Source organism: Sturnira hondurensis, unplaced genomic scaffold (genome assembly GCF_014824575.4).
Source record: "Sturnira hondurensis isolate 20B ecotype Veracruz unplaced genomic scaffold, ASM1482457v3 Scaffold0009935, whole genome shotgun sequence".
Taxonomy (NCBI): Eukaryota; Metazoa; Chordata; class Mammalia; order Chiroptera; family Phyllostomidae; genus Sturnira; species Sturnira hondurensis.
Genome location: NW_028082566.1, coordinates 26,046 through 51,391, shown reverse-complemented (window position 1 = coordinate 51,391; position 25,346 = coordinate 26,046). Strand labels below are relative to the sequence as shown.

General features: G+C 36.6%; 1 protein-coding gene across 1 annotated transcript in view; it reads right to left on the bottom strand.

The window, feature by feature from the left end:
• Positions 1-25,346, bottom strand: part of LOC118995193 (A disintegrin and metalloproteinase with thrombospondin motifs 20-like) — a 116,934-nt gene that overhangs the window by 91,423 nt on the left and 165 nt on the right. The window contains exons 2-12 of the mRNA XM_037058131.1: positions 24,538-24,797; positions 17,419-17,502; positions 16,769-16,893; positions 15,359-15,399; positions 12,721-12,826; positions 10,784-10,930; positions 9,727-9,868; positions 8,209-8,313; positions 2,221-2,366; positions 847-1,028; positions 605-741 (exon numbers count right to left, since the gene is read on the bottom strand). Of these exons, the coding sequence (XP_036914026.1) occupies positions 605-741; positions 847-1,028; positions 2,221-2,366; positions 8,209-8,313; positions 9,727-9,868; positions 10,784-10,930; positions 12,721-12,826; positions 15,359-15,399; positions 16,769-16,893; positions 17,419-17,502; positions 24,538-24,797 (1,475 nt within the window). The remainder of the gene's footprint in view (positions 1-604; positions 742-846; positions 1,029-2,220; positions 2,367-8,208; positions 8,314-9,726; positions 9,869-10,783; positions 10,931-12,720; positions 12,827-15,358; positions 15,400-16,768; positions 16,894-17,418; positions 17,503-24,537; positions 24,798-25,346) is intronic.

Genomic DNA, 25,346 nt, shown 5'->3' with positions numbered 1-25,346 from the left:
TCACATGCTCCACGAGCAGTCTCCAGAGCCTTTACCCACCTCCCCATAAATAAGACACTCCTTCCCCAGTAACCCCAGCCACCTTGCCGATGACTCAACAGCTCTGCATTGTAATTGTCTACCTGCCTATTTCTCTCACCAATCTGTGAACTCCTTGGAGGTTCGTACTCTATTCCATCCTTTTATCTAACCATCTAGTAGGTACTCAGTAAATGTGTGATCCAGGTTCCCAAGAAGTAAGAGAAGATCATGGAAAGAGGGAGGGAGAATATCACTGCTATTAACACAGAGCAGGTGAAAAGATCACAACAGAAGGTCCATTCAAAGGATCAAAAGGTTTTACAACACCTGTGTCCTAACATCTTTTCAGAAAGTTGACTCCATCCATTGTCTTGCTTTTGAGTGCCATACACAAAAGAAAACTGGCACACTGATCTTAATGCTTCAGGCGTTACTCTTGATGGCAGAAAATCACCCAGTAAACAGTCTCCTACGATACTCCTGCAGACAGTATGACTATCACCAGAGGAATCCACAAGGAAGTATTGTGAAACAGCGGAAGCAATCGTCTTCTGAAAGTCACTTCCAACGTAAGTCTACTTACCCGACACAGGCCTTGCACGCAGATGTCATTAGTTTCAGTTCCACAGGGGGTGCCATCGGCAACCCTGTCCTTCAGCTGGTAGAAGTTAGTGGTCCCAGCAACCCGACAATAGAGTTTACAGCGATCTTTGATGGCAACTGCACACACACACACAAAGGTCGAATTTTGGGTGAGCAATGAAACAGTTGTGTATTCCCATGTCTCCAAGCAAGATTCACGTCAAAAGTATTCCGATTACTTACTCCCGCTGTACTTCGGCAGCCACCTCACGTCAGGCGGAAGCCCGTTGATGTTGAAGTGTTTACCATCAAAATCGGAGCACTGCTTCTCTCGAAAGTCTTGCTTGCCTTTTGGACATGAATCAGTGTTACATGACCGAAATTTCATCCTGCGGCCCACACAGTACTTTCCTCCGTTTCTTGGCCTAGTCAAATTCATTACATTTTAAAGCACATCAGTACAACATTCTTTCGGCCATGTACTTCCAAAACTGTTCCATTCCTTTCCAGGGAGCCCCACTAACGCTGCGTATGGAACAGATGCAGCAGGGTTTGTAAGCAAGTCTATGGCTGATCAACTAAAAACACCCATCTCAGTGGACCCTGTGGCCCGGAGGGTGGACACCGCACCTGCTCCTTCCCTGGACTAACTAATAGGGAACTATGGTGGGAATTTATTTTAAAAACTCAAAAAGTGGTTTGTTCGTTTTCTGGGGGGGGGGGGGGGCATAGTGAGCCAAAGGTGATAACCAAGAGATAATACCATGTGAAATAAAAAAAGAAATATGGAAATATGGATGTGTCTTTGTCATATTTATCCTACTTATCACTCAGTTCAAAGAGTTTCATGGCATCAACCTATATTCATCCATCTCTATTTCAATTTATGCTGGAAAATAAAAACTCTTTCCTCAGCGTGTTTAATATAAAGACTTGTAGCCTAACTTAGTTATTCTAAAATTCAAATGAACTCAGATTTTATTCAGAATGTCATATATCTGCATTAAAAGTTCTTGTTAATAGACTTTAAGTAAAATGTCATTACTGCTTACATATATATATATATATCATATAGCAATAGAAACATTTAAAACTCTTTATGAAATCTCTAAATTCTTTTAAATAACATTGAGGGGAGATAAGCTTCAGTACTTATTCATGCTAAACACATGGATGGATCTATAACAGAAAAAGCAAAGACAGAAAATATGGCTTGTCAAATTACAAAAAAAAAAAACCACCCTGGTATTGAAACTACATAATTTGACCAGGAGAGACAAAACATAGTTAAAAGGCAAAAGTAGCTTCCAATAGAAACACAGTTAAGTGTACAAATACCATTACATTACTGTCATCATTTATAGCTATTTCTCAAATATGCAATAAGTCAGGGAAAAATGGCTGAGTCTTAACTCAGATTCTAGAGATTATTTTCATCTGTTCAGTTTAAGGTCTGAATCTACCCAGATATAAAGTAATATGACTTAAAGTGTTCTGAAGTTTTCTGAATCTCAGAAACATACAGACTGACCTCCAGTTTAGAAGTGAATGAAACTGATGTTTAGTTTCTGGTGCCTTGAGATAATCTTAATTTACAGTGACATAAAAAAGACATACTCGGGGCGGTTACAGAGCCTGGATGTGCTTTTGATTCCACCTCCACATGTTCTTGAACAAGAACTGTAAGGTCCCCATGGTCCCCATTCACCATCTACGGGACGTGTTTCCATTTCTTTGTTTACACATAGGCCATGGTGGCAATGCTACAAAAATAACACACAACAAAGTGATTCATGTATATCTAATTAGAACACCAGTAACTACAATAGCAGCATAAATGTCAATAGAAGAACAAAATGTATACAGTTTAAAGCAAAATGTTATTTCAGATGTGATTACATTTAGCACCATGCTATGAATATTTACTGCATATTCACTGAGTTCACTAAGAAAATCTATGGGATGCAAAAAGAATTAAAAAATTTCCCTTGCCTTTGAGCTTTAGTTTCTTTAGAGGAAGGAAGACCTATACACATGAAAACAAATTTAGTAAGATAAAGATTTTTTTGCAAAGAAGCAAATATTAGATTAATACAATATATACTCATGCTTGCTGTTTTTGTGCAGTTATCTATTATTTTCTCACTCTCTTAGCTAACTTTCTAGTCTATTTCACCCAAAGTCTCAATAATCATTTGCTTATTTATATCAAGAAAATGGAAACTTAAAGAACCTGCTGCAATCTCCAATGTCCATTTTACCCACTTGTCAGCATCTTTGCCCAGTACTCAGCCTTTCTGCCTCTTCGTATACATGAAAAATCCAGGATCCTAGCCACAGTCAACCCCTTCACCCATCCGTGCACTAATCACAGCCCTTCTCATTACTCAGAAAGTCACTCAGCAATTCCCATCTGCCCTATAGCACCACTGTCCCAATGAGCATTCAGAAACGTTTGTAAGAGTTTACGGAGTGATTCTATGTTTACTAATGATTTAAAGATTAGCTTCTATTTGTTTTATTCTAAATTGAATTTTAATTTTCATTGTTAACATGAAGTTCACCACCTTAACCACTTTCAAGTGTACGATTCACGCCGTTATGCAACCATCTGTCCAAACTGAAACCTCTTCTTCCCAAACTGAAACTGTGTACCCATTAAATAATAATTCCCAATCCTCCCCTCCTCCCAGCCCCTGGCAACCACCAGTCTACTTTCTTTCTGTGAATTGGACTACTCTGGATATATCTCATATAACTGAACTCATACTGTATCTGCCCTTATGATTAGCTTATTTCACTCTGCATAATGTCTTCAAGGTTCACACACAGAGCATGTGCCAGAATTTCCTTCTTTTAAAAAGACAATCTAGGTGGTGGGCACACAATACACAAATAATGCGTCACAGAAATGTACACCTGAGATCTATATGATCTTATTAACCAATGTCACACCAATAGGTCAAATTTAAAAGGAGGCTAAATCATTTTTTGCATGTATGTACTATATTTTGTTTACTCATTCATCTGTTGATGGACAGTTGGATTGCTTCACCTCTTGGCCACTGTAAATAATGCTGCTATGAACATGAGCATGTAAATATCTCGTGAAGACCTTGTTCTCCATTCTTTTGGATATATAACCCAGAAATGGTATTGTTGGGTCATATGATAATTTTATTTTTAATTTTTTGAGGAACTGCCATTGTTTCTATAAGAAAATCTGGCTTACATTTTGGATGTCTTCTTTTATTTCACTTTGCTAGTTAATCACTTTTATCATTTTATACCAAAAAACAAATTTTTAGAAGGAGACTGGTCCATTACTAGATAAAGTTTAAAAATACTCCACTAGAATATTCTCACCAACATATAAGCATATTCTTGTTTCTCCAACCAGAAATCAACAACTTTTCTTAGATCTCACTTTCCTCCCCAGCTGCTGTCCTGTTTCTCCTTGAAAGGGTTGTTTATGTCCATTGTCTAACTTTCTGCCTACTTTTCATAAACCCACCATAGCCAGTTTTTATACCCTAACCTCCATGAATCTGTTCATGTGTAGGTTTCCAGTGGCCTTCCACAGTGTATTACCAATGGCCAGTTCTCAGTCTGTTTTCCTTGACTTAGAAACATATGATAGAGCTATTTATTATTCTTTTTCCATTTTCTATTGTTCTGCAATTACAGTTGTCCCCATTCCCCCCCCCATTACTCTCCCCGCTACTACCCACGCCTCCCTCATTCAATCGTTCCCTCCCCATTGTCCTTTATACATGTTCCTTGATGACCCCTCCCCTTCTTTGCCCCATTATCCTCCTCTACCCTCTCTGGTCACTGTCAGTTTGTTCTTAATTTCAGTGTCTCTGGTTATATTTTGCTTGCTTGTTTTGCTGATTAGGTGCCACTTATAGGTGAGGTCATATGGTATTTGTCTTTCACTGCCTGGCTTATTTCCCACTTAGCATAATGCTAAGTTATTCTTGATTCATCATTTTTCTCTTAGTTTCCAAGGCTCCATACTCTTGGTCTTCTTTCTTCTTTAATAATTACTACTTTACAGTTTCTTTTGTTGTTCCTTCTTTCCAAATTTTTTGTTTATCTTTTCTATTGTTTATACAATTACAGTTGTTTCCAATTTGTCTCCCTTTTCCCCACCTCCACCCACCCCACATTCTTCCCTCCCTCAGTCAATCCCCATATCATTTTCCTTGTCCATGGGTCATGCATAAGTGTCATTTGGTTAATCCCTTCACTATCTTTCACCCAGTGCCCCACCCTCACTCCCTTCTAGACACTGTCTTTTCTATGTATTTATGCTTCCATTTTTATTTATTAGTTTACTATGTTCATTAGATTCCACATATAAATTAGACCATGTAGTATTTGTCTTTCATTGACAGGTTTATTCTGCTTAGCATAATATTCTCCAGATCCATTCATGCTGTCACAAAATGTAAGAATTTCTTTTTTACTGCTGTGTAGTACTCCATCACATAAATATTGTAATGTTGCCAGGCTCAGGCCCTGGCCCTCTATTCTTCTCTATCAATAATCACTTCCAGTTCAGATCTTTCTCTTGATGTACAAATTACATGGACAACTGCTTCCTCATCTTCACTTGAATGTCTAGTTAACATTTCAAATGTAGAGCCCACAATCAAATTCCTACCCTGCCCCCTCAAAATCTCTTGAGTTGATCTAAATTAATCATGTAGCAGCCCTTAATAAATCTTTCCTGAATGAATGAATCCCATAGACAAGTTTATTAGAAGGAAAAATGCTCTGGGCCCTTCTTTGGAACAAATCATTAAACATAAGAAGGCCACATTAGGAGTGAACAAAAACAGATTCTTAGAATAGAATGTACTAGGTACGTGTAAATTTTGTTGGCATATTCCAGAAATATTTCAACAATCCCTGCATGCACTCATGAGTGTGTGTGTGAAATCAGAACATGAAAAAGATAAAATGCAATACTGTTCACCATTGAGTAAAAGATCCATTTAATACAGGATATTGCTAATGCAATAGAAGAGCTCACTACTTTCAATTGATTATAAAAGGAAATTTGTATCTATTATGATCCACCTGCAGTTACCCCAAACACCACACTGCTTTCAACCTACGTGGGTTTTAAAGTAGGTTTCAGCACTTGTTCCATTTCCCCAAATTCTGACAAATCCATGCCTACCACAATGTCATTGGGGAAATATTCAAATGGCTAATAATCACATGAAAAGATGCTTAAGACTGGTAATAATCAGGGAAATGTAGATTAAAACCACAATGAAATTCCATGTTACAGCCCCCAGAATAAATTTTGCTAAATCACTCACAATATTAAAGATTGGCTAGGAATGAAGGACAACTGGAACTCTCAGATATTTGGCAGGAATCTAAAATGGTACACATATTTTGGAAAATAGTCTGGCACTCTCTTGTGAAGTTAAACATACACCTGCCCTATGAGCCAGAAATTCGACTCCAGGTATTTACCCAAGAGAAACGCAAACATATGCCCATAAGGAGACCCATACAAGGATGCTCAGAGCAGCTTTGTTTGTAACAGCCAAAACCTGGAAATGATCCAACTATCCATCAACAAAAAACTCAGCAAACAAATTACGGTGCACTTGTACAGTTGAATTATACCACATCATAAAGGAACGAAGCACTGATGCATACAGTAATGTGGATGAAACCTAAAAACATTATGTTGAGCAAAAGAAGCTTGACCTACTCTACTCCCTTCCCCAAAAGGTCATACTATATAGTTCCCTTTACACTAAAATCAAGAACAGAGAGACTAATCTATGAAGACGGAAACATGGACAGGAGCTCTCTCTGGAGAGAAGGGAAATTGTCAACAAAGAGTCAAGACTGAACTTTCTTGACAGGGATGTTGGCTGTGTGTGCGTCTACGCTCAGTAAAACCTGTCGAGTTGCATACTTAAGAGAAGTGCATTTTACTCAGATATCTCAATTTTTTAAAAATGTTTATGCCCAAACTGGACTCAGGTTGCTCAATGAATTAGTTACACACAGTGTATCTCTTAATATTTATCAATACATCAGTTATTATTTTAGCCACATGAAATCAAGCATGAATGTCCATGGGATAAAGTAACTTTAAAATTTGCTAAGGCATTCAGGCCCAATCCTAGATTTGAATCAGGTGAATGAATATCTTTGGGACAAATCTTTCTAATATTCAGAGAGGTCTTTTTCTCTCTTATCCTCAGATCATCAATCACTCTCGCAAATGCCACAGCTCCCCCCACCCCGCAAAATAAATAATTACAAGTACTAGTCACAAGAATTGAGAAAAAATTCTTTTTAATGATTAATTAATTCTTTCTCTCCAAATAGAAACCATAGATGAGTTCAAATTTTAAAATTCAGTTCCAGCCCCAGCTGGTGTGGCTCTGTGGATTGAGCACCAGACTGTAAGCCAAAGGATTGCCAGTTTGAGTCTCAGTCAGGGCATATGCCTGAGTTGTGGGCCAGTTTCCCAGCAGGGGACGCTTAAGAGGCAACCACACAGTCATGTTTCTCTCTCCTTCTCCCTCCATTCCCTTCTCTAAAAATAAGTGAAATCTTAAAAATAAAATTCAGTTCCATCTTAAATCCATAAACTGAAGAATTCCAGTAGATTTTTGATTCACTGAGTATTTCAGCAACTGCAAAAACCGCTGAAACTCCAGATATAACTTTAATTTGTGATGTGAGTGAAACCCATGGAAAACATACCTTTTGAAGGAAAAGTGAGGCAAGGAAGGACAGTAGCTGGCACACACATTTCAATAACACAAAAAGTGGTAAAGACGTAAGTTCAACTAGGGAACTGAACTTTAAGTTCTTACTTTTGCCTAATGGGAACTTAGGCAGCACTAGCTGACCCATTGCTGAGAAGTGTTCCTTTTGCACTGGGGTAGCTCAGGGGAGCCTAACAGACTAAAATGCATTCAGTACAGGCAATATTGGGTACCAAGGCCAAAATGACTTGCCTTCACGCTTGAGTACCGAATACAATGTGACTGCATCTTCACATACAGCACATACCATTATCGCGGTGAGCCCTACCACTCGGCATATCGTGTTGGCAGATTTACATAAGTTCATGAATGATGTTAGAATGGTAATGGTATAGTATAGTAGGCAGTTCATTATAATATGTATTTCAATATATGATTAGAACGAATAAGAGCCAAAGGAGACACTTTGAACTTTCAGTTATACTTAACTGAATTTTATGGGAAAAAATGTATGAAATGATAACATCCTTGAATTGGGAAATTAGCTAAAATATTAGGACCTTTGTGTCTATGCTCATTTTTAATAAAAAACTAATATACTTAAATAACTATATAAACATGTAATTATTTCATGATAACTATAACTAATATTCACCTGCTAGATCTGAAAAATGGGTCAAGTTACCATTTCGATTCACTAGACACCATAGCACATAACAAAAAACACGGCAATAACATTAAATCGACTAGCAGGACAAAAGGTCACAGCAAATGATGAAGAGTGCTGAAAGGCAGCGCGTCACATCCTCGGATAATCTCGATACAAGACTCACCCTTGGAGAAAACCTACCATCCCAGGACCACAGTTCGTGCCGTCTGCCAGCGGCATGTGCTGCGTGCGGCAGCCCTTGTGAACTCCTTCTGCGCTTGTGCACCAGAGGCGCCTGCACTGTTTCTGCAGAGTAACACAGAGCAGGGGAGCGAGGGTAAAAGGGATGCCACGACCACCAGTTCAAGATAATGCAGCTCAAAAATTGACCTTACAGACTTCCCGGTTTCACGGTCAGAGCTGGAAATAATCAGCAAAATATCTTTACGAAGTAAGGTCTAGCCATTGATTTTCCTCTAAATACATAAAATAACAGTAGTTTTTTAAAAAAAAGTCTAGATTTTTGTTATGCATTGAACAATGGGGGAGATGAATTGGAGTGGAAATACTCAAAATTATGTGAGACATTTTTCTCTCTTTGCAAGGCATTTTTCTAAAGGTCTTTTTGTTGTTAAATGTTATTCACAAGGAGTTTCCAAAAGCCCTCTTTGATCCAATGGTGGAATGTATGAATAATGTGCATAGAAATACTGTATAATGTATACTGGTGTCCTATTTTGTGAATATAATGCAGACTTTCAACTTTTGAACAAAGGGTTCTGAAGTTTTCACAAGAAATAAATCCATGGAAGCTCACTGGAGCTATCCCCAAGATAATCCCTTTCTTTTTCTGAATTTAAATTCAAAGTTTATGTAGTGTCTAATTCAGGTAGGAAAAAGAAAGCAATGCATCTTATGTAAAGAAAATAAGTAAGGTGAACCTTACATCCTCCCTAGCGGATGTTAAAAGGCTTATTAAAATTTGTGACCATAAATTTAAGATTTTAGGAACAATATTCACTATGTGGAGTACGCTTTGTGTGTCCCTGCCCTCACTGTTAAGTAACTTTCATTCATTCATTCATTCATTCATTCATTCAACAAGCATTTACTCTATGGCACCTCTTATGTGGCAGGTCTTCAACTGGACACTGGGGATGTATCTTTATTTAAATGAATAAATAAGGTTGCATTGCTGCCCCAGCCATTCCCACCACTACCTACTCTATGAAAAATTCGGAACGTAACTTAGGGTTTAAACCACACTGAACAACAGGTGCCAAATCTGATTCCTCTTGATGCAAATCTATATAAATTAAAATGCAGTCTTATAGTCATCTGTCTCTTAGTACAACTCATCACCAAAATACAAAAATGTCTCACCTAATTTTCTCCTCCATCCCCCAAATAACACCAATTGAAAATAAATGTTTAAATCCCTTTAATTTTTAAAATCTCTCTGTGGCTTTATTTCTAAACAGGAATACATCACAGGATTTTGTAAGAGTTAACAAAGATGATTTTTAAATACCTAACACAGTACCTTCCAGAGTTTGCCATTTTTTAACCTCTTTCTGACAAACACCAAACTTTTCTAACACTTAAACCTTTTTAAGTTATATTTAGTTTGCTTTCTTTTCAAGAAAATACATAATTTTAAATATATTCAAACTGCAACTTTATGGTAGTTTTCAAACAAAAGGACAAAAATTTTTTTACCAGATAGGGACACACTTGTGATCCAGGACCAAACATAAGTTCACACTGCTTGTTGACATCATACATTAATCCAGGAAGTTGAGAAGACAGATCATAGATTCTTCCGTTTGGTTTGTCAAGGAGGCAATCCCCATGACCAGTACTGCACCAGTGGCAAAAATAAAATATTGTGAATATATGTAGATGCATACCAGTATAAGATTCTTTATCACCTTTTCTCTACTTCTGCACTTCCAAAGAGAATATTGATATTTTTCATAATTTAAAACCCAACTCAAATTAAAGTCACTAAGAAACCCTCATGGTTTACAAAAAACCTCTTTTGTTTGCTTATATGTTTGCTCTTATTTGAGCTCCACTACGGCCTTGAAGGTACAATTTTTTAAAAAGACCCATGACAAATCCATCAGAATACAATTTATGAAACAGGCATGCATGTGGTGACCATACTATACTTTTGGTCTACTTTTCTATCCAATAGTAACACCTTACATGTAAAAGTCAAAATGTAAAAATGTTTCCAAATCATTTGAGAAAGTACATTTATAGCTTTAAACAACAATGAAACAAAGGAATTTCAAAAAGTAGTATTATGCCATCTCTACCTCAAAGAGGTTTTCAAGAAAGGAGTATGATGCAGAGTCAGAGATGGCAACTTTGGGACTTTGTTCTTGGTTCCACCACTTCCCAGGATGCATGCCTGCAGACAAGTCACTTAATCGCCTTGAGACCTAAGTCTCCTCATCTGTACATTAAGAGTGATAATATCTACCTTGCAAATTGATGTTAGAGTACATGATTATATTTAAAAGTGGTAAATGGCATGGAAAATGCTAGATCTGAACTGCAATGTGTCAAAAACATTTCAGGAGTGAAATGCAAACAATTCTCTCCCCATGTCTTTAAACATCCATTTGTACAGTGAATGTAAGCTCAAATGTAAACAATGAACAACTAAACAGAGATTGAACCCCTGCAAGAGAACATACAAATTTCAAAGTTTATCATCTAATCAACATTCAGTACTTGAACTAAAGTAACATGAAGTCAGACTTACTCCAGGAATTCAGTGATGTATTTCTGACTGCACTTGGACCAGGTCCAGGGACTCGTGTGGTAATTCAAAGTTGGAGCCATCACATGATATTGATGCTTAATTCCAGTTTCCTTACATTTAAAACTATCATCATGGGGAACATTAAATCTAAACACAAAAACAGACACTTAAAAAGGATACTAAAAGATGTATACAACATTACTAACAGGTCTCTTACATTTGTATTATAATATAAAATGCAGGTAAGTCTGGTTACATCTAAATTTGTATTCTTGATCTCTTCACAAAGCATTATTCAACTAGGTTATCTTCATGATAAGAAGCACATAACCTCTGAGAAACACTAGATGCTAATTTTGATCATTAGCAGTCTAATAATGTATCTGAATCTAAACAATAAAATATTTGTGTTCTCACTCACCTCATCACAATATGAATAGAGCATTCATATAAAAATACTGGCAGTTTTCAACATGCATATCTTAGATGTGTGGAAAGATTAGGTGAAGGCAATACCACACTAAATTCCAGACCGCTGATTATTGGTACAGTATCAAAAGGGCTTCCTTAATCACTAATTCCATGTCATTCTCTGATGTCTACCTATTTTATATGAAACAGCCTAAGTTTCTATCTATAATCAATAAGCAATGATTAATAGATTAGAGTAATAAAAACATTCCTAAAAAGCAACCAAATCTCCACCACAGGAGCAATATTGAATAAGTAGCTGATGGGCAACTGCTCCTATGCATTCTTCTGAGGACCCGAATACAAACTTGCAGTTAAAAGGAACGTTGGAAGAACTTGGCAGGCTGAAGTGTGTTCTGAAGTCTGTCTTTTAAGTTCAACTACTTACCCATAGTCTAAAGACACCTAAAGAGTTTCTCAGGAAGAAAATTAATGCCTAAGATGGTGCACTCTGCAAGAACAGTCTTGTAAACCAGCAAACAGTGCTTTTTGGATGTCACCGCAGTGCGTCTGTGGCCCTAAACTATGCTCCTGATCCTAACCCCCCACTTGAAGAAAATAACTTAATCTGAGTGTGCGTCTTGCCCATGCTCAGGAGCTATAACCACACTAACAGGGACCTGAAGAGGCAGTGGTTTTAATAGAAATGAGCTCCACTTGGAGTTACCCGAGCGGAATACTCTAATTATGCCAAGGCATGACCAGGAAAAATAAATGTAGTTAAACTAAGAGGCAAATCAAGACTCAATTCCTTGTTGGCCATTAACCAAGAAACCCCAGGAGATGTGGGAGGGCGTCGGAATCACCTCACGGAGGATGAATCTGTACAGAGGTTTCTGGCCTTCCACTGGGAATCAGGGCCTCCATCCTTACAGCGTAGGGCCCCAGTAGAACTTTTAATAATATAGGAACAAATATACGAATCCCAAATTTTTACAATAAAATACTATGGATCTGGGAGAAAAAAACTTTTTCAATCTTTTAATTATTAAGAAATTCCCATGTGCCACCTTCTCTGCTAGGGCTCTGAGCTATAAGAGCAAGAAATAAGTTGGTGTTACAAATATTGTTGGGAGTTGCCCATACACAGGAGCCCCTATAGGCCCTCCCATAAGATGGTAGACAGTACCTGGTCATGTATAGGATAACAAGGTATAGAGGCCACAAGTGCTTGCCATGTAATCCAATACAGTAAATGAAATAAAAGAATTCCCAAGTTCTAGTTCTTTGCTTAGGCTGTTGATCTGTGCAGCCTGTCTGACCTAACATAAATCACAAAAGAGCCCAAGTTAGCATTTCAGAGATAAAAATTACACTACAAATACTTTTAAGACATAAAGGCGCTAATTACTTGTTGAGGGCGGAATTTTAGGCACACTAAATAGAACGGATAGAAGAGTACTGAGTAGAGTACTGGGCACAGAAGAGTACTGAGTACGTGCACTGAGGCGGCAGACAGTACTTACACGTGCCCAAGCTCGTGGGCTATGGTGAAGGCGGCACTGAGCCCGTTCTCTTCACTAATAGAGCAGCTCCGTGAAGGATCACACAAGGTACCTAATTCTGCTAAGCCTGAAAAATTTCACATTTGTATTTCATTGAAAGGGGAAATACCAAATCGTAGAGAACTAAGTTTTAAAGCATTTAGCATTGGCATTACTACTTAGAAATGAATGCAAAGTTGGCCATTAGTGTTGCATAAATGTTTTATAAGGTAAAGACAAAAAATGATTTGTTCGCAGTTGAAGTCTTTTTAATGACTTCTTGGTTTCCTTTACTAAAGAAAATAATCCCAAAATATGGGGTGAGCAAATAATTCTTTTAAAAAAAGAAAAAGAATGTTTGTTGCAGTAAGGATAAACTTTTAGACCACATTTGTGTAGATTATAGGAAAAGCAATGAATAAAATTGGTAACAGAACTAATAAAAAAATAACATGGGGCATTAATCTATGAATTTTCTTTAAATTGTAAAGTTTCTAGGCAGAATATCATTACTCAGTTACCACAATAATTAAATAAATTAATACCGGGTTGGGCAAAAGTAGGTTTGCAGTTGCTCATATGGAAAGTACAATTAGTGCATATTAACACAAGAACAAATCGTGTTTCACATGCAACTGTAAATCCATCTTTGCCCACCCTGTGTATGTTACATGCTTATGACAAGAATTATGACAAGCACTTAATTTTGTAACTATTTCAGCTCTCATTACCCTTGATTCAACAAAGAATAATAAAAACAATTTCATTTTCCTAATTTCTCTTTATAAATGTCACTATGATTTACGTGCATTGGGGTGGCTGAACACTCCAAAAATGAGCGTGGACTGGGAGACCACCCAATTCCATATGATCAATCCAGAATGTCTAGCATTAAATCGATTTAAAAAGTAGGAAGATGTGGCAGACATATTCATGCTTAACTTTTAGTATACAGGTGTGACAACCGAGCATAGTTAGTGCAAGAAGTATGTTTAATGGATTCCTGTTAGATAAAACAGACCTAACAAAGCCAAAGAATAGTTTTCAGGGAGAGAATGGGGTCTGCTGCAATACGAGTAGCAGGTGTCTGTTTTCACATTTGTAGCAGAGTAGTTTCTAAAGGGTCCTCTTAACACAAAGAAATTAGATTAACAAAATTACTTTTTAATGAATACTGACCTCACATGTTTGACAATAGTGGTCAAGTCCCCAAATCCAACACACACATTCTCTCCGTGCCCCCCTCTCACCCAACATTCATGCATACCCCCACGCATTTACACCTGAGATAAACCCTAAGGGGTAAGCAATAAAGAGTAAGGAGAGAAGACACTCTGAAAGCAAATACTGATTAAAGCAATATGACCCAGTGCTAAGAGCTTGCTAGAGAAAGCTGCAAGGTACAGGATCCAGTGGTGATTTTCCACCTTAAATCAGGGACCCTGGTCTGTAACACCCTCTGGATAATAGCAAAACAACCCAACAAACAAAAACAGAAAACCTTCTCTGAAAGAAGGACATTCTTTTTAAGCAGTTCGCTCCTAATCTCATGAACTAATATTAAGTAAATATGAGCTCACAATCAAAGATAGCCAAATACACAAACAAGTCAACACAAGAGAAAGCAGAAACCACATACTTGGCTTTCAACTATTTAAGGTACTGTCAGAGGTGGATATAAAATTACTCCAAATGAAATGTTTGAGTAAACATGAAAGGCAGTTACAAATATGAGCAAATATAAAAAGAATGCAAACAAAATGAGCACAGATTTTGAATAAGAACCAACCAGGTTCTATTGAATGGAAAGATATCGTGAAATGAAAAATTTAGAGGATGGTTGAAATATCAAATTAGATGCAGCCAAAGAGAGAAATAATAAACTGCATGTTAGAGCTGCTTGGATGAATCGTGAGGAAGAAAATGAAAGCATGGAATACAGACGAGAAGATCTAATACAGATATAATTGGGGTGCTATGAGAGAACAGATAGAATGTAAGGACAAACAAAAAAAATGAATGAGGATGGCAATCTTTTAACGTTGGAGATACTAATCAATAGATAATAGGAAGCACAACATCTCCTAAGCAGCATAAATAGAAAGAACTCTATACTAAGATATAATTTTAATAAAACTTCATCCTATCCAAAACAAAGAGAGGATCTTGTGTGCAGTCAGAAGAGCTGGCGCACACAAAATTTACTGAACTAGCGCCCTCTTGTGGAGGAGCAAGGGACTGAGCACAGGCCCCCCACAGCGGTATCGATAAAATTCAAGCTCTTTCATCTGGTGGTGGATTTGTGGCTATTCATTCTATTATTTTGCTTTTAATTTGCATGTAGGTTATTAAACATTATTTTATATGAATCTGTTTTGTATTATAAATTAAAACACTTTAAAATATGTCAAGCTTTGCACAGCAGTTGATATTTAGTAATTGACACATATTAGCTCTTATTATACTTTAAATTTTATAGAAGCACAATCAAATAATAGTGACAACTATAATCATTAAGATAACTTATCAAAGTGATTAAAAGGTAAAATCATCTAAACATCATCTTAAAGAATTCAGTAAACAATTATGTAGGCTATATTTAATTTACAAAATAACTTACCTAATGTGTCACATTTCTCTCGAGCTCCACAAATGTCTTCCCTTTAAAAAAAATTTTATTTTGAAGCATTTTCAGAAAATATTTTTGCAACAAGTCAAAACAGGGATCAGAAGCTTTAACTATTGCCACAAACTGACTTCTAAAATCCAGTTCTTAATAAGCTCTCGATGAGTTTAAACTGAGAGCTGTACATATCAGTAAGCAGTGGGTGATATATAAAAATGATTGCTGTAAATAGATGAAGCTTAACCAAGTTCATTGAAAAGCTCTGAGTGTATTTTCCACCTACTTGCCTTTACTTTCTCAGCATATATAACTTACTCTTAATGTCTGAACGTCATTATGAGCCTCGCTGATTATCCTCTGCTGCAAATGAATGATGTTCGCAGGTGTTACCAAGTTGCTTAAGTTTTTGCTTCTTCCTTACTTAGTCACTAGTGATTTAACTTGACAGTCCCTTGTCTCTTTCCTTATGGTCTCCTTTTATCACCCATTCTCTCTCCCATCTTTAAGCTGTATCTATGGTCTTTGTTGCTTGGCCTCTAACTACAAGCCAGGGCAGAACCATGGATGTTGATAATAGAATACTGTGTATAAAACTAAGGCAATTCTGCTTTAGTTTTGCAAAGACATATAAAGCACATGGACCACATGTCTCCAGTTACATATGAACTAAAAGTTTTCATTTTGGGATTCTACAGAGCTGAGATTTCGCCACGTCTGACCCCCAGGTGAGATAGATTTATTTCTTTTGCTCAAACAACTAACAAAATATACCCAACAAACCTAGAATCTAAATATACTGGTAGCATGAATGCTGCTAAAACAAAGGCATGAATTAACAATGTGTAGTGGTGCTTGTAAAATAGATGATCATTTTATAATAGCAGAAGCTGTTTCTCAAATACTTAAATAACTTTGAGAAAAACCCTAGCAAAAGCAGCCTAGTAATTAAGACATATACTGAGCATCAAAACAACAAAAATAAATTTTTTTAAAGTAGAAGGACCATGTTTATTGGACAATCAAATTTAAATGCTCTTCTTTCCCAGTGACTGAAACATCAAGTGGGGAAATGAACAAAACCTGTTCTGAGCTTCCTAAGTTAAATTCGAAATATTTTCCTGGTTCTCTTATTCTGCCACAAATGTAATAAGGTGATTATTTTGTCTAGGTCATACCATTACTTAACAACCTAACACTGCTAATCTCCTAGGAATCAGCAGTGGACTAGTCCAAAGGGATAGAAAGACGCTTTCATTCAATAAGATGTTTTGTAATACAACTTCTCATAGAACACTGCTGTCTAATATTGATAAAGAATTGAAGTACAAGAAGAATCAGTGCTCACACAGGAGAAAAAGTGGAAGTAAAATTACAGTTAGAAGTGGTATAGTTCCGAAACTGTACCTAGTGATAAGAACAGCGGTATCATGGTGGGAAGGGTGAGCATCATCAAGAACGTTCTGAGTTTGTTGCCACAAACAAAAGTTGCGTAACGTGGTAGCTGCATTAAAACTGATGACTGGTCCTTCCTGTGCAAAAAGGAAAAAAGTGCAATTCAGTATTATGCAAAACATTCCTGCTGGCTTTTCCTTTGGAGCTTGTCTGGGTCCATGCAGTTTATCAAGTAGCATTTTAATATGCAAACGAAGTGGCACTCTCCATTGCATCACAAACACATTTTAGCAATACTTACAGCATTGTGTTCAAAACTGCATCCAGTTAGACTTCTCAATAGGAGCATCCAGTATTTAGAATCAAAAACCTACCTTCTAAAAATTAACCTATTTTAAATCTTTCAACCAAAGGTTTATACAATGAACTTCTGGATGTTTTCAAGTTTACATTCTTTAATTGTTTATTAACATTTGTGACTTCCTTGCTGTACTTTCATATCTATCACAACAGAAAAATCTTTCCAAATCAAGTTTTTTTAAACAAACTTTTATTGAAAGTATCTCATTTCTAATAAGTTTCATAGTAGACATCTCTCTCTATATATATTCATACTAGGAGCCTACTACAACTAAGATTACTAATTTTAGAACTTTCTTTACCTGTTCATTATGAATTACAATTAATTTTACAATTACTATGTTTATAAGATTTCCGATACTTGAGTCCTTGTAGATTGCTGCAACCTGCAAGGGTAAAAGAATGTAGGATTAGATGTCTGAAATGAGTATTTCTTCTCAAAAGTAAATTGAAACCAGTCCAAGAGCATCAATTCTCCAACTTAACTGCAGATTGGAGCCCCTAGGGAGCGTTCCCCAAATCCTGAAGCTCGGGCCACATCCTTTACCAATTAAGTTAGAATCTCGAGGGTTGAGAGACTCAGTCATCAATATCTTTTAAAATTCCTCAGAAATTTTTTTCTAATGATTCCAATGTGGAGCCAACTTTGAGAACCAGTATCCTAACCTTTGCTACTGCGGTTTGTCCATGACCAGCAGCATCCATATCATGTAGAACAAGGCAAAATCTCAGGCCTCACTCTGGACTCGTCAGTCAAAAAATCTACATTTTAGTAAGATTTGAATATGCATCAGAGCTTGGAAAATACTGTCCTGGATGATTCAGCAAGAAATTTGCTTCATTCTGTGTCACAATCCACAATTTACGTGCCCACAATACTACTATGATAAATAGATACTTTCACCTATTCTTTTCTGGTAGAGTTTTACCTGATTTCTTCTGCCATGGTTGCATATTTCCAACTGTGATTGTGCTTATGATTTTTTATGTTCAGCACTACTGGAACCCGTGGGGACCGATTCATCCAGAATCATATAAAGCCACAGAAGAAGTTATGGGTCACAACCTGGTTCTTAAGTCTCCAGAAATCGGAGACTGCATCTAGGAGGCCCTCTGCAAGGGCTCCATTTGTGACTCATAGTCAAGGTGCTATCCAATTCACTAACGCATAGCCTCCTCTTGCAGTTATCACGGATGTTGCAACTGCAGTAGCAGTGTCTTCCATGGCCAGTGCCTCTGACTTGTAATCCTTTAGTGACATAATGCTAGGGACCTGGACTACCTGTGCGATAAAGTGCTTCAGAAACCTGGATGACCATCTCCTGGACCCATGCCCAAACAAAGAGAGCAATTACTTCATGCAGTGCTACTTTTTTTCAGTTAGCTAATAAATATTCAGAATCTACTCCGATGAATAACATACCTGCTCCTGCTGCTTCCAGCACCACACAGAGTACTACCAGGACCGGGGCCACATCTCTGCAGGGTCAGCATGGGTTAACCAACCCAGTCCCGCGCCTTCCCTATTGGTTTAGCAGTGCAGCCACAAACACAGGTTTGTGTTTGTCACCTCTCCCTGGAATGATGCCTTTGGCCTTGGGAGTAGCAATTTTTAGCAAGAGTGGTGGTCAGCCAGTGAGTTTGAGAGTAAGTTAAGATAGACCCGATCAAATGACTGGTGATTTCAAGCAGGTCTGTTAGCACTGCAATATTGCTCCCTTTAAAATGGGAGCTGTGCAAATCTATAGCTGAATTGATAAATGTTTATTTTCCATGCAACGTTTATAAATATATCTACTGTAGAAAACAAAGTACACCCATATCTGTGACTTCAGAGTTATACTTTGATTCTGTAAGTTTTAAAGTAGATGTTTTCCGAAGTCAAATTACAAGATAAACAGTGCCTCTCAAAGGTATGCATAAAGGCGTTTTCCCCCTAAAGATAAGATGGTCACGAAGACCTCTGGGTCCCAGGTCATCACACATTCACAGTATGCCAGAGGAAAACGCCGAGGCACTCTCAGTATCGAAATGGCTTCTTTCTCGACTCATTGCCCCAAAAGTGTCATTACCACCAATGACAACCTGGATGTTATAATATTAGCTATATAATGTACAACCAGAAAATATTTACAGTTCCAGGTAGAAATAGATGCTGCACCTTTACTGAAAAGTGACCAGTCTGGAATCTGGAAACACATTCCCTGTGTCCTGATAGCATATTTTAAAACATGTCACTACAGCAAAATTTCCCTCAAGTCTAAGGAAAAAGAATTCAAATAATTATTATGCAATACAGATAATGTTATAAAGCACAGCCTCTAAGTTAAACAGACTCAGGTTCAAGTTCCAACAACACTGTTGGATAATATCTACCCATCAGGCTGCCATGAGGGTTCCATGAAATGGTGCACAAAAGCCATTTACGTTAGGGCTGGGTCATAGGGGTCAAGCTAGTTATTGTTAATACAACTTATAAAACTTTTTCAGAATAAAGGGCCTATGTTATATACAATGCTAGTTTCAGTTCATGTGTTTCAAATTAGTTATCAGAGTACACCCAAACGTAAAGCAAAGGATCTAAGAGCAGCAGTTGCATCATTTCCTGCCGATGTATTAAATACCCACTGCCCGTCAAACACTGTGTGTGGCGCTGCTCACAGATACAGAGGTGAACACGGCATGATCTCTACCCTTAAACCTGCTCTTCTCGGGGTAAAAGGTGCAAACACAGAGGGTTCAATATGAAGAATTTTGTATATATGCACCCCACCAAAACCCCTCCGATATTGATATTTTGTCTTTATATTAGAATGTTGTTTCTTTAAAAAAGTCATATCTTCATTTAATTGTATGCTCCTATTGTTTTATGTATTAGCCTTTATTTTATAAGCTCATACTCAGTATATGTATTTTATTATATTTGAATGCTTAAAGATGCTATTACTGAATAACTAAGCTTAATTGTGAATCAGGCAGATGAACCATCACAAGGCTATAAAGGTATGTAATATTGTTTATTACTATAGTTACTGCATTTGGGAGTTCTATGTATTAGAATTTTTATTGACCTTATTAAAATGTATTTAATCTTTTATTTTTTAAGTGTGTGTTTCCCCGGCATATAGTGTTCATTTCATCTCTACTCAGGTTTTAAATACTAAGCGTTAGTTCATAGATATTTAGTGAAAGGTATAGAAATGATATGAATTATCTTGTTCAAATATTTTCAGGAAAATTGTAGGCACAATATACTTTATGCATAGCATGAAAAAATTATCACTATACTGACAAATCATTTTGAAATAATTTCTATATGGAGTTTCAACAAATGTTCATACAGGACATACTTAGAGGCTGCTTTCATTTTTTATGATTTTAGCCACTTTTTTAAATTAAGAGAATTGACATAAGATGTATTAGTTTAGGTTGTTATATATGTCTCAACATAACATCTCAACATAATATTACAAAATAAGTTTAGATAAAATCTATCATCACACACATTTTTTTCTTATGAGAACTTTCAGATCTATTCCCTTAACAACGTTGAATGTACAGTACAGTATTGTTAACTATAGTCACCCTGCTGTACCTTACTTATATCCCCAGGAGTAATTTATCTTATAACCTTCAAAGTCATCTATTAGAAACTGATTTAATAAGTAAATAAATTTTGCTTACCAAGATCACTACTCTTGTCAGGGAGATCATTTTGTTAAGTTAGAAAATGATGACATTCTCCATATGTATAAAGTAAATAGATACAAAGAATAAAGAATAAGCACTACACTAAGTTGAAGAAAGGAAAAGGTAACATAAATGGTCATGAGGTATGAAAGTAAGTCATTAGTTTTTATTTTGGTGTGGTTGAAAATTTCCCCGTCGTGGAGAACATCAGTAAAAGCAACACAATGGAAAGCAATGATGTTAAGTCAGTGTAATGAAATGTAATGCAATTGAGGGTGTTTAGTTGATAAGTGCCACTAGATAACAGTAACTGTGTTTAATAAACAGGGCTGATTCACCGGGTATCACATGATACTCAAGTTTACATTATTAAATCTATAACATGGTGAATAGTGAAGTCAAACCCTCATAAGCACCTTGGAGCATGGAGGTCTCTGACAAATATTTTCAAGGTTTGTTAAGCAGTTAAGTCATTGATTATCAACATGAATCTGTTGAAGAAAGCAATTGCCTTAATTTATACATACTTTTGGTGTTTGATAATGCATACATAAGTGCCGTTTTAATGTGATAATGTCACCTAAATTCTCTAAGGATAGAAGTTTTGGAACAGCGAGTAATTGAACACCACTGCTCATTTAACACACTTATTTCATTAGATATACTCTACACCACAATTGTGTTCTTCCCAGCTAATTTTGATGTTAATTCCAAAACCCTCTGTCTAGAGATCACTAAGCTATTTTTACAACAGGAGTATAACACTAAAAAGTGAATTAAGTCCCACACATCACTTCTCTATCAATGCTCTCAGACATTTGTTCAACTGCTGAAAGTAAAGAAAAAGTTTAAGATAGCACAATTGTTTACTACATGCGGGATGGGTAAGGATGGATGACCTCTCTGAATTATAATCTCATAGCTCAATGCTGAAAGTATTCAGCAATTCCCTCCTTGTATCTGGAGTTCAGCACACAAAAACTCTTTTTCATCACTTTGAACTTTCCCATAAATGGCTCTCATTCATATTCCGAGTCTAAATAACATTTTCTTAGCGTTTTTCCCCCCTAAATGACTATGACTGAGAACATTATCAATATCCTGAGTGTGTTCGAATGAATGTAGTTAATGCCTTCTTATAAATTAGGGCAGAACATGGAAAACCTGAATTGGCCCCTTCCTCAACTACAAACATCTGGGGACGCTTACGTGGAGACAGCATTCCTCTTACTCTCTACGGCAATTTGGAAAAGACTGCACAAGTGGAGGTGAAACGAGCTGGACTACAGTTTGCAATCTTTCTGTCCTGGGCGACCAGCTGTGCCAGTTAGACCAGGACTGATGATGGGTTTTCAGGGACAGAAGACTTAACACTAAAACCAAGAGAGTCCCAGGGAAGAATATGTCGCTTCTTCTCCAAGTTTACTTTCACCTTTCACTTGTTTGTGTCTACAAATATTAGCTGTGAGCAGTTTTTCACTAATAAAATAACCATCTATGTACAAAACCCAAAAACCTGCCTTTTTATATCCTTTTTTGAACATTATCTCAATGAAAGAGGAAAAAAACAACACACTAAATCCAGATAATTCAGAAGTCATCTGAAATTGGACCTCAGAGGAGGGAAAAAAGCTTATGCAAACCCCAAACTACCTTTGAAAGAGAGACTTCGCCTCCTCAATTGTTCTTGCTGCCCCATCTGTATGTGGAATGTTCTCGTCTGCCTCATCCTGCTGCAGTAGCTATCTCCCAGGGAATGCAAGCTTAACACAAATCAGCTGACTGCATCTACAAACAGTCCGTTTTCAGTTGCCATTGGCCCCCTCCTAATGAACTGAAACTCTAGAGAATGTGTGTGTGCATTGGTCTGTGGCTTCGAGCAATCTCAGAAGCAGATTTAATACTGTCCGTGAAGCCACAAGGTCTGCTTTTGCCCTTGATAAAGCTCTGGCTTTAAAACTCCCATGGACAACTTCAGTTACCTCAAGGTATATGCCATAGTATCTTCTAAACAGTGATTATATTAACTGATGCTTAATGTAAATATAGATAATACAACTTTTTGGAAGATGGCATTACCACTATCCCTGTATGTAGCTATTCCCCGGTGACCCTTGTGTTCTCTGATTCCATCTAGTTAGCACGTCCAAAGCACGGATACCAGAGTCATATGTCATTTAATCTGCTTCAAAACCTGTTGTGCTTACAAAACCTAATATTTTCTTCAGTATCACTACCCACCCCCCAGTTTTCTTAAAGAGTATCAATTCCTCTAAACATTTAAAATTGCAAAGTTTATCCCACAATGTTCTGTATAATTGATACCATTTCCCCCTATCAATTCATCTCCATGTCAGCGTCCTCATTGGAAGCCCCCCCTCAGAATGAGCAGGCCACACCCACATCTAGATAATTACACATCCAGGTAATTACATATCTCGATAAGCACTTCGGATTCAGAAGTAAAAATAAAGTGTCATCGGGATAAATTTCTACATATAGCTCTGTTGTCATTTTAAAAACTCAATTAAACAAAACAAGTAGATGTCTATATTATACAAATCTCAGGAAAATTTTTGGATTACCTCTTTTTGTCTACTAGGGAATTAGTTTAACTACCTAGTATTACTTTAATTGCCTAGCCATTCATGTTTTTTTCTTCCAAGAACTATTTGAGTGCCCACTTTGTTACAGATACTGTGTTTAGGCAACATAGACATGTTTACCTAGCACTGATAAGAATCCAAGATAAAACATTATATGCAAAAAAAAAAAATAACTGGGTCTTAGGATCTTGAAGTCAACAAGAATTGGGGATTTCTAAGGGAAATTTACAATGGCTTATAGATGTGTCTTGGACAAGTCTTTTTAACCAAGTGGGCCTGAATTTCCTGTATGTGAATAAAGGTATTTTGTTGGCATATTCAGCCAGGAGATATGTTCCAATACCCTATTATAAACATGTATAAATATGTGACCATAGAATTCATCATCTAAACCAGGATATTTATGAACATGAAAGGGGGGCAATGCTTTTAGTAACTGCTCCAAATCAGCAGGCCCTGGATCTAAAACTATACCAAACAGTAGATGTATGTATGTGCGTATGTAGGTATATATTCATATGTGTGTATATATGACATAAAGTGATGCCACCAACCTCACTGCCACTAGAATTGTGTTCCAGGGACACCGGCACCATCACAGCACAACAGAGACTACCATCAGAGAAGGCACTCATGACCTTACAACCCAAATTTGTTAAAGCAGCTCTACTTAATAGCCTAAGTTTTATCCCCCTGAATATATTTATAACTTCAAATATCATGCACCCCGATTTCTGATTTGACCAATGCAGCAGTAGTAAAAATAATGTACTCTCCTCTCCTTGCAAAAATAGGGTAAAATTTTTAAAGCTCAAAGGGCAAAAGATCAATGCTACTAGGATCTTCCCTGTCACTAGGGGGCAGAAGCCATTCACGTGATGAAGGAAATCAAGCATTTTCCCTAAGTGGCTTCAGAGATTTTTAAATGTTTTAAAAAGTTATCCAAGTAACAGAACAGGATACTTGCTATACATCTAACTAAACTATGTTTACTTAATGACTTTTTGCCTTAAACCTAGATATAATTTGTTTACATCTAGAATCTGGGGAAAGTTTTTAAAAATTAAATGAGAAAAATATTATGCCAAACATTTTAGGAAATATAAAGGACTTCAATTTACTTACAATGGATATCAGAGTTAGTACATAGTGCTGCAAATTCTGTCCATGGTGATGAACCATTTTAGCATCAGCTGTCACCATAACTTCCACGTATCTTGGATATGATAAAAAACGTTTTTTCCTGGAGTGTAAATGACTTCTTTCATTTTCCAGTGATATGTTTTTTGAGGAATGTCCTAAAAGTATTTCCTTTTTTATATTAGGATCTTCATTCATATTGCTGTAGTTATGAAATTGTAATGTAGTTTTCTTTATTTGGCTTTCTGGGGAAAAAGAATATAGTGTGCAATTATTAAGTTATGTGACTAAAATATGACACAAAATAGAATAGTCAAAAATATTTAATATGGTATGATAAAAGGACAAAATTATTTTAAATTATGTTATACAGCATTGTGAGCAATATTACTCATATTAAATACAATGTTCATATTTTCACAGGTTACACTAACAAAATGTAGCTAAGTCATATGTAAACAGCTATAACTATTCAAAAACATTCACCACTGAATAGCAAATAAAAATAAATCAAGAGTTCCTATGTTTTTCTCATTAGATAAACTCAGCCCTCAATTGACAAATGCCATTTAGTCTCACTACAGAGTAATCCCACTTTGTAGGATGAAACGATAGAAGAGAACATACTTGTGTTATACAATATGTCATGAGCAGCAAAAACAACAGGAAATCAACCCGTATAACTATAGGTAGCTGTTCAAACTTAGAAAATCAAATGTTAACATAAATTTGAAATACTGAATTATATAAAATACCTCTACCATTTAATATGTTCACTTATATGAATACATTGA